Genomic DNA, 16,164 nt, shown 5'->3' on the forward strand with positions numbered 1-16,164 from the left:
TTGAAATAGACACATTAACAGACCAACCCTCACCTAGGACAACATAACTAAATAGATGAAGGTGCTAAACCACATCCTAGTTAAGGGTTTATAGACATCCAGGCAAAAGATGAGAAGACCCAGAGTGTGAGTGTTGTCTCTGAGGAATTGAGATCAGCATCTCTTAGCAGACCCTGGGGAGCAGAACAAAGACCAATGCACAAAAAACAAAGAAGGGGCTGCATAGAAATAAGAACTGCAGGCAGTGTAGCAATGACTAGCATGCCTAGAAATTTTTACGCGTAAAACGGGTGACTACCCACGTGAATGTCTTAGAAGCAAGTGTTGCGCTGCTTCACTGGGCTGCACAATTCCTAAGCTTTCTTTCAACTCTGAGAATCTCCACTTCCATATGTAATAGAGAAGAACAAATCTGACTCCATATTAGATCTGGTTCTTTTACTTTAACCTTTGTGCTCTGATGCCTGTGCTTAGTCATGCTTTGCACCTTTGTGTAAGAATGTTGCCTGTAGCCTGAAATATACAGAATAGCCTATTCTCAAGGCTCTGACTTTTAAGAGTCATCCATTTGGAGATACAAAGTTGCAGAACAGAGGGTAACATTTGTCTTGTTGGAGGTTTATGGGAACAGTGTGACCTGACCTACATGGACAGTGCAAGAACAAAGGATTAGGACACCAAGAAGTCTGCAACAACCACCCACGCCCTTCCCTCAACTTGCCTTTAAAAATGTTTGCTGAGGGCTTCCCTGGTGGCGCAGTGGTTGAGAATCTGCCTGCTAATGCAGGGGACACGGGTTCGAGCCCTGGTCTGGGAAGATCCCACATGCCACGGAGCAGCTGGGCCCGTGAGCCACAATTGCTGAGCCTGCGCGTCTGGAGCCTGTGCCCCGCGACGGGAGGGGCCGCGATAGAGAAAGGCCCGTGCACCACGATGAAGAGCGGTCCCCGCACCGCGATGAAGAGTGGCCCCCGCTTGCCGCAACTGGAGAAAGCCCTCGCACGAACCGAAGACCCAACACAGCCAAAAATAAATAAATAAATAAATAAATAAGAAAATCCTTTAAAAAAAAAAAAAAAAATGTTTGCTGAAACCCTTAAAGGAGTGCAGGGTTTTGGGGTACATGAGCCACGCATCTCCTTGCATGGCCCTGCAATAAACCTTTCTCTGCTCCAAACTGCAATGTTTCAGTTTGTTGTGCCTCACTGTGTGCTGGGCACACGAACTTGCATTCAGTAGCATAGACATAACTAACTTACTAGCAGTGGGTAGTATCTAGTGCTTCAAACTACTTCAGATATTGTCTCTTCCATTGTCTACCCTCAACTCCACTTGATTAATCTTTTTTAGAGTAACCCCCGTTCACATTTTCCAAACAATGTATCCTTAAAGATAAGTTGCTTTATTGCTGAGACACTCATGAAGACTTACCCCAGTTTCTGCAGGTTACATTGTGGATTCTTTGCTTTTTCACATAAAATTCCAACTCCTGAGTCTCCCAGAGCATTTTCCCCCAAGTAGAGTCTGGTCAGGGAATGGTTGGTGCTCAGGACAGATGCGAGATCATCACAACACACCGATGTGAGACAGCAACTGACCAACCTTCAGAGATGGCAGAATGTCACAACACTTCTCTCATGCCACTCCCCACTCTCCTGTGACTCAAGAAAGCACTTGTCCTGCCCTTGCCTATAGTCCAGTCCACACATGGAAAGAGTACATCCAAGCTCTTTATTAACTTTTTGCTTCTTTTTCTGGTTGGTATAATAGCACGTAAACACCTTCCAAGCCTATGCAATGTTACAACATCTTCCCAGATCTCTACATGTATTTTTATTGTGGTAAAATATGCATAACATAAAATTTACCATTGTAAACATTTATAAGTGCTACAACTCAGTAGCACTTAAGTACATTCACATAATTGTGCAACACTACCGCTGTTTATCTCCAGAACTCTTTTCATCTTCCCAAACTGAAACTTTGTACCCATTAAACAATAACTCCCAATTCCCCTCCCCCGAGCCCCTGGAAACCACCATTCCACATCTTGTCTCTATGAATTTGACAATTCTAGGGACTTCATATAAGTGAAATCATACAAATATTGCCCTTTTTCTTCTGGCTTATTTTACTGAATATATAGTCTTGTTTTGCTTTGCTTTTTTATAATAGCCACCCTAATGGGTACCATTTTCAAGTGCGTTCTTGTCTTCTTCAAAATTCAAGTCTCCCAGAAGCATTTAATGAAGAGCTGCATAGAATGTCAAGTGTCTGCATTGCTTTAGCATCGTTTTTCCTATTCTGTGTGGACCAAGGCCCTGTCATCAAGTCCCAAAACTCTTCTAAAGCAATGCAGTACATTGGCTTTATTTTCTCAGCCAGGTTGTAAATACCTTAAAGGTAAGCATGACATCTTTGCTTTTTTAAGTTCCCCTCCAGGGCTGAGTTATGTGGCTTTTCCTATGACAAACACGAACTGAATTAATTATTGACAAACACCCAGAGATAAACACAGGGAATCCTCTGAGCAGCAAAGGCCATCCTCACACTAAAATTCTAAACCATCGTGACTCATTGAAGCCACAGCTCACACTTCTTGAAGGAAATTAGTTCAGACTCACCAGAGCTTCTTCAGATTGCAAAATAGATGCCTCAGTCCCACACACAAAAGTCTGATTCCAAAGTCTCCCAGGGCATTGTGGCTCAGATCCAGTTCCACCAGCTTCTGGTTGTTACTCAAGACCGAGGAGATGTTGAAGCAGCACTGATGGGAAAGGCAGCACTGCCCCAGCCTTCATGCCAAGCACAGAAACAGAAAACATCAAAACGTGGGCGGCTTTTCTGTCATGGCTTTCTGGTCTACGTTGGTTTTTAGCACCAGGAAGGGGCACTGTGTTCTCGTGTTACAAAGAGAAAGTTATAACTAAATTTTTTAATGAAAGAAAGAATTATCTTATCAGAACTCCTGACTACAGCTCAAGACGTTTGGGAAGTTAGCTGTTGGGCTCACTGGCTCACAGTCTGAGACCACAGCTGCCAGTGAACGCCCTCCAAAAATAATGGGCATATATATGAGTATATTATTGGCAAGTTCCAGTTTTGTAAATGAAAACAATGGTGAACCTATGGGTTCCACGTCTTTACCACATGTTCCTAACAGCTGAAACTCCTTCAGGTGGATACTATTCTCTCTAGGGTTGTACCCATCTACCTTTTCTCTTTGCCAACCTTGTCCCTGCTATACTGTTTGATGGTTTTTTTAAAATTAATTAATTTATTTATTTTTGGCTGTGTTGGGTCTTCGTTTCTGTGCGAGGGCTTTCGCTAGTTGTGGCAAGCGGGGGCCACTCTTCATCACGGTGCGAGGGCCTCTCACTATCGCGGCCTCCCTTGTTGCGGAACACAGGCTCCAGACGCGCAGGCTCAGTAATTGCGGCTCACGGGCCCAGTTGCTCCGCGGCATGTGGGATCTTCCCAGACCAGGGCTCGAACCCGTGTCCCCTGCATTGGCAGGCAGATTCTCAACCACTGCGCCACCAGGGAAGCCCCTATACTGTTTGATGATTTAACCCCAGCCCTTCATCTAAACTGAAGGAGCAAGCAGCTCTGATTCTTGATTTGCTCTACACACACACAAACACACACTCCGTCACCACCATCACCACCAACAACAACAATTAGTCCCTATCAGAGGAGCAAGAACAATATTCCAGCTCATCTCCAGGTGAATAGTTCAAATGTCCTGGAGCTCGTTGGATCATCTTTTCTGCCTCCATTTCCACACCAACTAGAAGCGAATGGATAATAGATCTTATCTGCAAAACATCTCATTCTCACCCATGTCTCCCCATTTGTGTCTCACTTTCTGGAATCACACAGGGGCACCCACAGGGGCGATGGGGAGAGTGGCATGGGATGATGGTGGAGAGGAAGGTTAAATGTCAAAACCAGCCAGAGCCTTGAAGGCAAGAAGAACATTTTATAATTTGTCAAAAGAGCAAAGAAAAAGCACCTAAGCATAGAAATGCCACGATCAAAGTATAATTTTCTAAATAACACTCTGTCTTTTGTACAGAGAATGATTGGTGAGTGGCAAAAGTAGATGCAGTGAGACCAAACAGCCAACATTCATTCAATATGTATTTTGGGGCATGAACACATGGTAAGAACAATGTCTCCAGACATTATAGAGACAATTGCAGAACAAACATGAATCCTGTCATGAGAAGTTTATGGTCTTAGAGTCTATTGCACTATCCAGGCAAATCACGGTGGTTGTTGGACCTGGGTTGGTGGAGTTGAGATAGGTTGGGACCTGGGACTCTTTACTGCAGTGCTTGCACCTGGACAAATATCTGCTCAAGCAACAGAATACAAAGAAACTATAAGGGACTAAACATAACTGCATGCATGTGTGCAGTTGGGGCAAATTATGAACAGTAAGATACAAAAAAGTCAAAACCCAACTGCCATTTCTGAGGTGCCAGGAGCAAAAGCAGGGTACTGCACATGATCCCTGCACACAGCACCACCAAGGGGGTGGCAGACCACCTAAGCCACGCCTCTAGGCAGACCCCTGGATCTGCCCCTACTCTCACCCCATTTAAGGGACCAGCTCGCCCCCCGCTCAGGGAGCGAGCAAGGGCACCTGTTACTTGTTTTTGCTCCCTTGTGCTGTAGCATGAGCCCCAATAAAGCCTTGCCTGAATTCATCATATGGCCTCTAATTAATTTCTGTTGATTAAGGAGTCTAAGGACTCTAGTCAGTAATAGAGTGAGGATGAGGAAAAGTGGACAATGGTTTGTGTAATAGGTAAAATAAGACTGGTGATGGAGTGGTTATGACGAGCAAGAGAGGAAGGAATGAAAATGTCCTGGAGTGGTGGGCTTTAACACTGGCTGTGTAGCTCATCAAAAATACAGATGTGTGATAGAAGAGGGCTGGAGGGATGGCCCATACAACTGTGTGCTCAACTCAGGGCATGCGAGGCTGATTCACAGTGTGGGCTCACAGTAAGCATTTCATTAATAAGTCTGCAAGAGATTCCCTGTGACAATTTAATCTATGCAAAATATTTTGATGGGTTCCAGCCCAGGTAGCCATTGCTGTATTTGATGAAACTCTTCAAATCTCATCTGTAAGCATGGCTAATGAAGAAATGGAAGATACTGAAAGTCACGTCCTTTCATAACACCAACAAATGATTTATTTTCAGTTCCCCTTTATTCTTCCCCATCTTAAACTTCCCAAACAACTGTCCTCCAATCAATTTTGCCTTCCCACTTGCTATGGGCTGAATTGTGTCCCCCCAAATATTTCATGTTGAAGTCTCAACACTTAGGACCTCAGAATGTGACTATATTTGGAGACAGGGTTTAAAAAGTAATTAAGTTAAAATAGGTCATTAAGGTAGGCCCTAATCCAACATGACTTGTGTTCTTGTAAGAAGAAGAAATCAGACACACACAGAGACCATGTGAAGACACAAGGAGAGGACAGCCAACTACAAGCCAAGGAGAGAAGATGCAGAAGAAACCAACCCTTCTGACAACTTCATCTTGGACTTCTAGCCCCCAGGACTGTGAGAAAATTAATTTCTGTTGTTTAAGGCTCCCAGTCTGTTGTACTTTGTTATGACAACCTTAGAAAACTAATCACTAATCTGGTCCTTCTTCTCCCTTTCTCTCTCTCTCTCCCTCTCTCTCTCTCTCTCTCTCTCTCACACACACACACACACACACACACACACACACACACACACACATGTTCTTACCACAATCTGCGAATGTTACATCCAGGTTGATGGAGTGTTTCACATAATACCTTCATCCCTGGGTCTCCCAAGGTATTGCCACTGAGGTTCAATTCAGTGAGGTTCCAGTTATTGCTCAGGACTGAGAAGATGCCCCTGCAAATGCTGGAAGTGAGATAGTTCACCAATCTAGAAATTGGAAGGAAGGAAGGACAGAAAACAAAGTCAATCTCTAAGAATAGCAAACTGAAGCTAGGGGCCAGGAGTGGCTGACACCAGTTCAAAGACCTCCTGGGAATTAAGAAATGAGTCACAGAACCAAAGATTGTGCACTGAGGAATGAAAAAGGCCAGAGGAGCCTTGGTAAGACTGTTCTACACACCTATGATTCAAAGAGCCTGTGATGAATGGATAAAGAAGATGTGATGTATACACACACACACACACACACACACACATGCCACACAATGGAATACTACTCAGCCATAAAAAAATAATGAAATTTTGTCATTTGCAACAACATGGATGGACTTGAGGGTATTACGCTAAGTGAAATAAGTGAAAGACAAATGCTATATGATATCACTTATATGTGGAATCTAAAAAATAATACAAATAAACTTATTTACAAAACAGAAAGAGACTCACAGACATAGAAAACAAAGTTACGGTTACCAAAGTGGGGGGGAGGAATAAATTAGAAGGTTGGGATTAACATATACACACTACTATATATAAAATAGATAACCAACAAGGACCTACTGTATAGCACAGGGAACTATATTCAATATTTTGTAATAACCTATAAGGGAAAATAATCTGAAAAAGAATATATATATATATATATATATATATATATATATATATATATATATATATATATCTGAATCACTGTACTGTACACCTGAAACTAACATGACACTATAAATTAACTATACTTCAATTAAAGAAATAAAAATTAAAAACTAAATTAAAGGGCTTCCCTGGTGGCACAGTGGTTGAGAATCTGCCTGCCAATGCAGGGGACACGGGTTCGAGCCCTGGTCTGAGAAGATCCCACGTACCGCGGAGCAGCTGGGCCCGTGAGCCACAATTACTGAGCCTGCGCGTCTGGAGCTTGTGCTCCGCAACAAGAGAGGCTGCGATAGTGAGAGGCCAGCACACCGCGTTGAAGAGTGGCCCCCGCTTGCCACAACTAGAGAAAGCCCTCGCACAGAAACGAAGACCCAACACATAAATAAATAAATAAACAAATACAAAAAAAATAATTAAAATTAAAAAAACTAAATTAAATTTAAAAATAATGAAATTTTGTCATAACAACATGGATGAACTTAGAGGGTATTATGCTAAGTGATATAAGTGAAAGACAAATACTGTATGATATCACTTATATGTGGAATCTAAAAAATAAAACAAACTAGTGACTACAATGGAAAAGAAACAAACTCACGGATATAAAGAACAAACTAGTGGTTACCAGTGGGGAGAAGGAAGGGGGAGGAACAAGATAGGGGTAGGGGATTAAGAGGTACAAACTACTATGTGTAAAATAAATAAACTATAAGAATACATTGTACAACACAAGGAATATAGCCAATATTTTATAATAGCTATAAATGGAATGTAACCTTTAAAAATTGTGAATCACTATCCTATACACCTGAAACTTATATAATATTGTACATCAACTATACCTCAATAAAAGTAATAATAATAAAATTAAAAGTAAAAAACAATTAAGAAAGAGCCTGGGACTTTGGCTGACTGTGAATACCCTCTGGCCCTTCCCTCAGGCATCCTTCTCCTCCCTCAACAGTCGGCTGTCCTGTCCATGGCCCTGGACACTCTGCTAAGTGACCCAGAGACCAGTTCTCACATTGGCTGCACAATAGCATCAGCAGTGCTCTCAAAAATCCCTAGGCTAGGCCATAGGAATAGAGTCAGAACCTCTGAGGTGGGACCAAGCATGTTGATATTTTTAAGACTTCCAGATGATTTCAAAGTTCAGCTCTTGTTAAAATGCAGATTCTGACTCCATGGATCTAGGATCAGGCCTGCAGTCCTGCACTTCTAACAAGCACCAGGTGGATGTCCATGCTGCTGGCCCTTCGAAGGCTCTAGAACACGCAAAGCAAGCGCCTGCCCTCAGAAGAAGGTAGCTGTCATCTAGCAAGATGGGCATCAGGCTCTTCATCAGGAGTTTTAGTCTGAGTCTCTGCCAGCCTTCCTCACAGCTGTGTGATCTTTGTCAGATGTCTTGTTTACTCAGCTTCAATTTTAGAGCCCTAGAGAGCAGATCTTCTCCTCTTAGTCCCCCTCTCTCTTTCTCTCCCTCTACCATCTTCTTTCTGGTTATTCTGAACTATTTGCCATTGTCAAAATGTACTCTGCTTTCCCACCTCCCCCCCTTTGAACCCACTGTTCCCTCAATCTGGGCTGCCCTTTGCACATCCATGGCTCTCTCATACCCCATCGTTCAGGATCCGGCTGTTCAAGGGCTCCACCCATGTGCTTCAGGTGCACTCCACCAGTGTTCTTGCCAAAGCCTATCCTCTCTACCAACTGCCCTTGTTTCCTTCCTGTCCCCACAACCCAACTGTAAGTCGCTGTGAGCAGGACCTTGGTCGTAGCCTCCACTGAAGCCCCAGCGGGTGGTCCTTGATGACCCGACAGTAAATAGAAAAGTCATCCTGATAGTGGTGCTGAGGCAAAGAGAGGGAGCTGAAAATTTATTGCTGCCAGTGAAAGGGTCAGCTCTCTTTCTCCTGAATTTTGTCCTATGTCAAGTGTCTTCTATAGCGGTTAAACCCAAGCACTCACAGAACAGCCACCTCCCCACAGCCACTGTAGCTGTGGCAGTTTCTGTACAAGGACTTAGAAGTCAAGTAACTCAATCCCTTCACTGTACACACAGAGCAATTGGCGTCCAACCCCCTAGCAAGTGGGTGAACAGACCCTGAAGGGGATGCTGTTGATGAATGCCTGGCTGCAAACACAAGGTGGGGGCCTTGGAGCACTCTCTCCTTTCCAGCTCTATTTCCCTCGATTTCCCCTCATTGGTTGGTCCAGTGAAGCCATGTCCCTCCCCATTTTCTCCAACATAAGTACTCTTCCTCAGATCGTATTCATGCTTTCTTCATACAAGAACCCATTGCACAAATCCCTTTACCTTCTCCTCCACTCACGCACATCTTATCAATCCTTCACGGCAGGCTTCAACTCCACTCCTCCAAGAAACCTCCCCCAAGCATCCAACGCTGAGGGCCCTCTGTCCTCTTGTCCCTGGGCAGAGTCAAAGAGGTTGTTTTGCCCCTTAGGTACTGATAGGGTATTATGCACTAAAGCCCCAAGTACATTACAAGCAATTTGAGTTTACGAACATTTTTATTCCATTCTTTCTCTCACAGAATGACTTGTGCTAAATTGGCATCCACCAAACATTTGCTTTTTGTTTCATTGGCTTTTTTCTCATGGAGTTTGTCCACCTACCCTTTCTCTACTAGTCAATATCTGCCAATGAAGGGGTCTGATAGAAATGAGTGGTGGTGGCATTATTATATAGCTGTGGCAACTGCATTTGCAAGACAGTTGAGAAGGAAGGAGAGAGAGCAGGTGTCAAGAGATAGGTGGTTGGAAAATAGAAGACATATACTACCACCTGCCGGAAGCAGAATCTCCTTACCGTTGAGAATATGCAACATGAGGATCAGAGAGGACACAATCGTTCACATCAGAGTGTTGAACTTCCTCCTCTTTCTCCTCCTCCTCTTCCTCCTCCTCCTCCTCCTTGGATGAGTTATGGAGCAATCTCAGGGAAAGTGATTCCACGTGGCGACAGTTCTCAATACAAAAAGAAGAAACCACATGGTCCATTCTGGTGGAGAGCTTGATCTCAATTTTGGGGAAATAGCCCATGGCCCTTTGCACAAAGTCCTCCTCCTGCATCTCATACAAACAGTAGAACAATTCCAGCTGGCTGGGCTCAATCTGTAGCATCTTGGCCTCGGCTTTTGCTTCAATCCATTTTAGCAACTCCAGCCTGATTTTCTGAGAGATCTTGCAACTCAGTTTTTTCTCCAAGTAGGAGGTTCTCTCCTGGTTTATAAGGCCAAAGAGAAAACGGACAACGAAAATCAGATACCCTTTTTCAAACTTGCCATAGTTTTCGAGAAGGACCGTCACATCTCGGTTGGGAAGCTTCAAACTACTCTGCTGCATGCTCCTCATCTCCCCCTGATTCTCCTCTTCCAGCAGATAGTACATGGCAGCAAAGAACTCCTGGAAAGTCATGTGGATGAAGCTGTAGAATTTCTCACAGTCCACTTCCTTTTGGAATAGGTTCATCCTCAAGAAAGCAGACACATCTGCCTTCTGCAGGCCATGATTCCTGAGGTCACACTCCTCAAACAGGATTTTCTGGTTCCAGATTCCATCTGCAGCCAATGAACAGAGACCCCAGAGGGTGGCAGAGTTGTGGTGCTCCTGGTTCCCTCCTTGGGACTGCAACAAACTGGAGAGGAAGAAGATATACACGGCAGTGGTGGTCTTGGATGTCCGAGCAAGGCTCTTGCCACTGTCCATCTGCTGTTTCAGCCCAGTGCACACGATCCAGCAGACCAGGGGAATAAAGCACATGGTGAAGAGGATCTCATTCTCCTGAATCAGCCTGAAGGCTTCCCTGGCTTGCTGCTCATCTGAGAAATACTTAAAGAAATATTCCTTCTTTCTGACCTCTGAGAAACCCAGGATCTCCACGTGACGAGCCCGGCCCAGCAAGTGCTGAAGTTTCTCCAGGGCCACGGGTCTTGTGGTGATGAGCAGAGAGGCCTCAGGAAGCAGTCTTTTCCTGATGAGGCTGCTCAGGAGAATGTCTCCCCGCTCCACCTTCTGCCAGTTGGTGCAGAGTGCTTCTGTGTGCTCATCAAAGGCACCTTGCAGCTCATCAAAACCATCCATGAGGAACAGGATCCTGGAAGGCTTGCTCACAATCTTGCCTATGGGTGGGTTTGGGCCAGGGCAGCAGCTGGCGATCAGGTCCCCCAGGCTCCTCTGCATCCCAAGGCTCACCTCCCGACAGTGAATGTAAAACAAATAGTCAAATTTGTCCTGGTAAAGTTCCCCTGACGCCCAGTCCAACATGATCTTCCTGGCCAGTATTGTTTTCCCAATGCCCGCTGCTCCCTGGAATACCACCGTGTGCACAGGCTCAGAGTGTTGGTCCTCAGGATCAAAAAGCAATTCCAAGTTCATGGAACTCACGGGGCCATCCTGCATCTTGGCTGAGGTCCTACCAATGGCCAGGAGCTCATGCTCTCTCTCCTGCTGGCTCCGGTGTTCCTTGATGAGACGCAGCCTGGTGAAGCGTTTGTTGAGGTTCACGCTCTCACCCAGACGGGCATTCCTGTCTTTGATACACTGGAATCTGCTTCTCACATATTTTCTGTACTTCTTACAGTAATCTGTGGCAGAGACAGAAAGTTAGATTTTGGAAGAAGCCTGAGCACATCCACCAGAGATGAGCTATCAGCAGGGGCCGGTGGTCTATAAGGAATGGTAACTGGAATTGAGGAATGGGAGTTGCAGTTTCTCTCCACTGCCTGGGTATGAACAGCCCCAGAAAATCTAGGGTGTCAAAGTCTTCCTAGACACGGTTAAACAAAAGAACAGCAAAGCGCCATATGAACTGGCCCTGGCCAGAAGATCCTTTTTATTCAATCTTACTCCTTTAGGTAGTCTGTAGCTCATGCCTGATAAAACCTGAAACACTCAATTGCCTCCCCTTGGTTCTGGGACTCCAAGGAGCCATGCAAACATGAATCTATTTCTTAAGCTGAAGTGGATTTTCTGAGACAGGCCTTTTCACCCCAAGGAGCAGGAACATGTTAGGATCACCAAATTATCCACCTTCCTAGCTTCAAGTACCTACAGAACCAGGTCTCCAAACCCAACTAGAAGTGCCACCCCCATTGCTTACCTTTCTTTTTTTTACAAATAGAGATTCTGGAAAGGTACCCCAGTAAACCCATCCACTCCTCTTCAAGGCTTTCTTCCTGGCTTATCACAGAAACGTTTGCATTGTCTAAGAGTAAAAGGAAGAAAAATTCAGTGTCAAAACCCAGGACTCCTGATTAAGGTGACGTCATTGAGATCCAATATCTAACACCTGGCACAGGTCAAAGGCACCTGCCCTGAACATCTCCCAAACCAGAATACAGCTCAGTTGAATGTCCAGTTAGGAGCATTCCTGTACTCTTAATTTCAAAGCAATGGATACCACCCAGAATTATGTCCACAATGTATCCAGTCTTGGAATCAGTCTCCCAAGCCTGGAAATCAAACAGTAAACATGTGAGGCATCAAGGTTTCTTATCCTCATTTGTCTTTGGCAGACTCCCTCCCTGGTGCTCTGGTTTTGAGGCCATCCCACACACTTTCCAATATCCCCAAGATGGCTAAAGGCCAGCAATATCATCCTTCCTTGACCCCAAACACCTGAAATTCATCTTACCCATATCCTGAGTCTTAAGAGTAAGAATAACCAATCTGGCTTATGTCTATTTCTCTATTTCAGTATTCAGAATCCTGGCTGACTTTAGATTCACCTAGAAAGCTTTAAAAACACTGATTCCAGGACTCCACCTCCAGTGATCCTTTGTCAATTCTCTGAGGTGGAGCCCAGGCACCATTATATTTTAAAAGCTCCAACATGCATCCACAGTTGAGAATCACAGATCTAAACAATCACTGAATAACACATCCCAAAGTAGCATCTTATAGGAGAAACTAGACACAGTAGAATAAGAGCTAGGCACCAAGGGAAACACACGGGACAGATAACTTTAGGTGGGCAGGAACCGAAGAGCTACATAAAGGATTCCTGATAGGTGTCTACTTATTCTGAATGGCAAAGCTGTTAATCCAACACACACAAAACCACAAAACAAAATCTAAACATTAACTCAAACCAAGACTAAAATTCAATTCTTACCTAAAACCTAACCCTAGCCAGCACCCCCCATAAAAACAAAAAAATTCTAACCCTAGTTATCATTCTTCCACCCCACAACCCAGATGTAAAAGCCAAATGGCACAGTGGTTAAGAGCCAGGCTTCCACCAAAGACACACTTGGCATTGAATCCCAGTCTTGGCTCTGATTAGAACAGAGTCATGGACAACCAAAACCTTTTCCAGGCTCACTTCACATGGTTGTGCAACCAATCTCCAGAATTATTTTTCATCTTGTAAAAATGAAACTCTATACCCATTAAACAACAATTCTCCATTCCCCATTCCCTGCAGCCCCTGGCAACCACCAGGGGCTGTGACTGGCTTATTTCACTCAGTATAATAAAACTGAAAGTTCATTTGAAAAAGCACAGGCTTCCTGGGGTTCTTGTGAAGAATGAATAAAATCCACAAAAACTGCTTAGTGAACTACTTCTGCCACTATGATTATTATACTTTAAAAGGGTTATTGAGTATGTAAGTACTGACACATTTATAACTGTGTTATTATACGTAATTTGTTTATAACATGCCACTGGTGTACGCCCTTGCCCTCATGCCCCTATATTATTTTAATCTCCCTCATTAGACCCATATTGCTTCCCCAGTTCACTGTGCTTCTGACCTGATGATTCATTTTTTTTTTTGCCAGTATAAATACATTTTAATTGACTTTAGACATGCCAATATGGACAATACAGGGTTGGAAGAAAAAACAGGGTAAACAGGGTAAACATTCATTAGAAAACAGAAGTTTAAATATATAAAACTGACTTCAAATGGCATGGATATACTACATACACACCACCATTTTTGTCTGACCATTTCAGAAACGCTGATTCATTTTTATTCCCCCTTTCCGCTAGCTCAACATCATCATCCTGTGATTTTCTAGATTCCTCTGAGCCCATCCTTGTACCCTTCCCTTGCTCAGAACCAGAGCCAGAAGGAAGAACCTCACCCTCAGCATGTCCACAGGGATGAAGAGTATTTCTTTGATCATTCCAACACCCAAAGTAATGGCCATAGGAAAAGCTTTTCCCCAGAAATTACATAGTTCTATAAGGTGAGAGGTTGCCCCCTGAGCCATGGGAAGCAGAGATTCAAGTTTGTTGACTATGCAGGCAGACACATGAGGAGCTAGATGGAGACCTGGAGGAAGTTTCAGGCACAGGAGAGATTTGGATAAAGTGTAACTATTCAGAGAAGATTCCTAGTGGTATATGAGCCCTGACTTAGGTTTTTAAAGAAGTTAGAAAAAAAGTAAACTGCTTTCCTCCATCTTCTCATAGCACTATCATGAGAAGAAAAAAGAAGATGAAGCCAAGATAATAAAACAAGTGATTAAAAAACAAACATACTGGGCTTCCCTGGTGGCACAGTTGTTAAGAATCCACCTGCCAATGCCGGGGTCGCGGGTTCGAGCCCTGGTCCAGGAAGATCCCACATGCCGCAGAGCAACTAAGTCCGTGCACCACAAGTACTGAGCCTCCGCTCTAGAGCACACAAGCCACAACTACTGAACCCAAGTGCTACACCTACTGAAGCCCGTGCACCTAGACCCTGTGCTCCGCAACAAGAGAAGCCACCGCAGTGAGAAGCCTGCGCACCGCAACAAAGACCCAACACAGCCAAAAAATAAATAAATAAAATAAATTTAAACAAACAAACAAAACAAACAAACAAACATACTAACTTTGATTCGTCAAAGGATACCATTAACAAAGTGAAAAGGCAACCCATAGAATGGGAGAAAACATTTGCAAATCATATATCTGATGAGAGGTTAATATCCAGGATATATAAAGAACTCCTACAAGTCAACAACAAAAAAGACAAACAACCCAATTAAAACATGGGAAAGGGACTTGAACAGGCATTTCTCCAAAGATAAACAAATGACTAACAAGCACATGAGAAGGTGCTCACGTCACTCGTCAATAGGGAAATGCAAATCAAAACCACAATGAGATACCATCTCACACCCATTAGGACTGCTACTATCAAAAATATATAAATATATATATAAAATAAGTGTTGGTAAGGATGTGGAGAAATTAGAACAATTGTACACTGCTAGTGGGAGTGTAATATGATGCGGCCATTATGGAAAACAGTCCTCAAAAAATTAAACTAGAATTACCATGTAATCAAGTAATTCCACTTCTGGGCATATATCCAAAAGAATTGAAATCAAGGTCTCAAAGAGATTTGTACAGCCATGTTCATAGGAGCATTATTCACAATAATCAAAAGCTAGAAGCAACCAGAAAGTCCACTGATGGATGAATGGATGAACAAACTGTGGTATATACATACCACAAAATATTATTCCACCTTAAAAAGGAACGAAATCCTGCCATATGTGACAACATGGGTGAAGCTTGAGGATGTTTATGCTGAGTGAAATAAGCCAGATACAAAAAGACAAATACTGTATGATTCCACTTATAAAAGGTACTGGAATAGTCAAATTCATAGAGACGGAAAGAGGTTGCCAGGGGCTGAGGGGAGGGTAGAATGAGGAATCGTTGTTTAATGGGTACAGAGTTTTGCAAGATGAAAAGATTTCTGGAGATTGATTGCACAAAATTGTGAATGTGCTTAACACCAATGAATCATACACTTTAAAATGGTTGACAGTAAGTTTTATATTATGTGTATTTTATCACAATTTTTAAAAATATACTGTCTTCCTTCCACTCACCCCATTCTGGCTCATCCCTCTTAGCTTTCTCATAAAGGTCTCTCCTGTTGATTGCAGCAAAAATCCACTTGGCCATGGCCCATGCTTTCTCCTCTCCATTGAAATCAATCATCAGAGTGGCTAGATCCACGTGATCTGCTTTCTCTGTCTGACCCCGAGGAAGTGACATGCAGCCCTTCTGACTAGGATAGTCTTCTAAGTGCATCTTGAATTTCTTAAAGTCTACGTCTTCCAGATCCTCCAGGTAACGAGCCAACTTGCAGCGGACACTTGCCATGCTCACCTGCAGCCCTGGTCAGAGTCCTTGGGCATAGGTCCACACTGGGAAATCGGGTGGTGAAAACAGCATATGGATAAGAAGTCTTTTAAGAAGTCTACCCTCAGAGAGAACTAAACTATCAAAACCCCAGAAGACTGAAAGGAAAAAAGGAAATCACCAGACTCTAAAGAGTTGCCATCTTTAGTTTTGAAAAGCGAGTCAAATACTTACCAGAGAGCTTTCCTATTGGCTTGACCCAGGAGTGTGTCCTGAGCCATGGAAAAAAGGTGCCCCTGTGGAGAGAAACAATTAAACCCACAAACACAATCACATTAACATTGCAATGTGTATCTTAAACCACTTCCTGATGCCACCTTGATGTATCACCAAGAGAACTTTGGTCCCACTGATCACTGGTTATGTGTGACCTTGG

At 43.6% G+C, this 16,164-nt stretch overlaps 1 protein-coding gene across 6 annotated transcripts in view; it reads right to left on the minus strand.

The window, feature by feature from the left end:
• Window positions 1–16,164, minus strand: part of NLRP3 (NLR family pyrin domain containing 3) — a 150,224-nt gene that overhangs the window by 132,093 nt on the left and 1,967 nt on the right. For 3 of the 6 annotated variants that reach the window (XM_057541656.1, XM_057541655.1, XM_028164313.2), the window contains exons 2-8: window positions 15,963–16,024; window positions 15,473–15,793; window positions 11,734–11,838; window positions 9,442–11,218; window positions 5,778–5,945; window positions 2,625–2,795; window positions 1,432–1,602 (exon numbers count right to left, since the gene is read on the minus strand). In XM_057541656.1, the coding sequence (XP_057397639.1) occupies window positions 1,432–1,602; window positions 2,625–2,795; window positions 5,778–5,945; window positions 9,442–11,218; window positions 11,734–11,838; window positions 15,473–15,749 (2,669 nt within the window). In that variant the 5' untranslated portion in view covers window positions 15,750–15,793; window positions 15,963–16,024. The remainder of the gene's footprint in view (window positions 1–1,431; window positions 1,603–2,624; window positions 2,796–5,777; window positions 5,946–9,441; window positions 11,219–11,733; window positions 11,839–15,472; window positions 15,794–15,962; window positions 16,025–16,164) is intronic. The other 3 variants (XM_057541657.1, XM_028164314.2, XM_057541658.1) reach the window with 3 other exon arrangements.

This window comes from Balaenoptera acutorostrata, chromosome 2, assembly GCF_949987535.1.
Source record: "Balaenoptera acutorostrata chromosome 2, mBalAcu1.1, whole genome shotgun sequence".
In the NCBI taxonomy this organism is placed as follows: Eukaryota; Metazoa; Chordata; class Mammalia; order Artiodactyla; family Balaenopteridae; genus Balaenoptera; species Balaenoptera acutorostrata.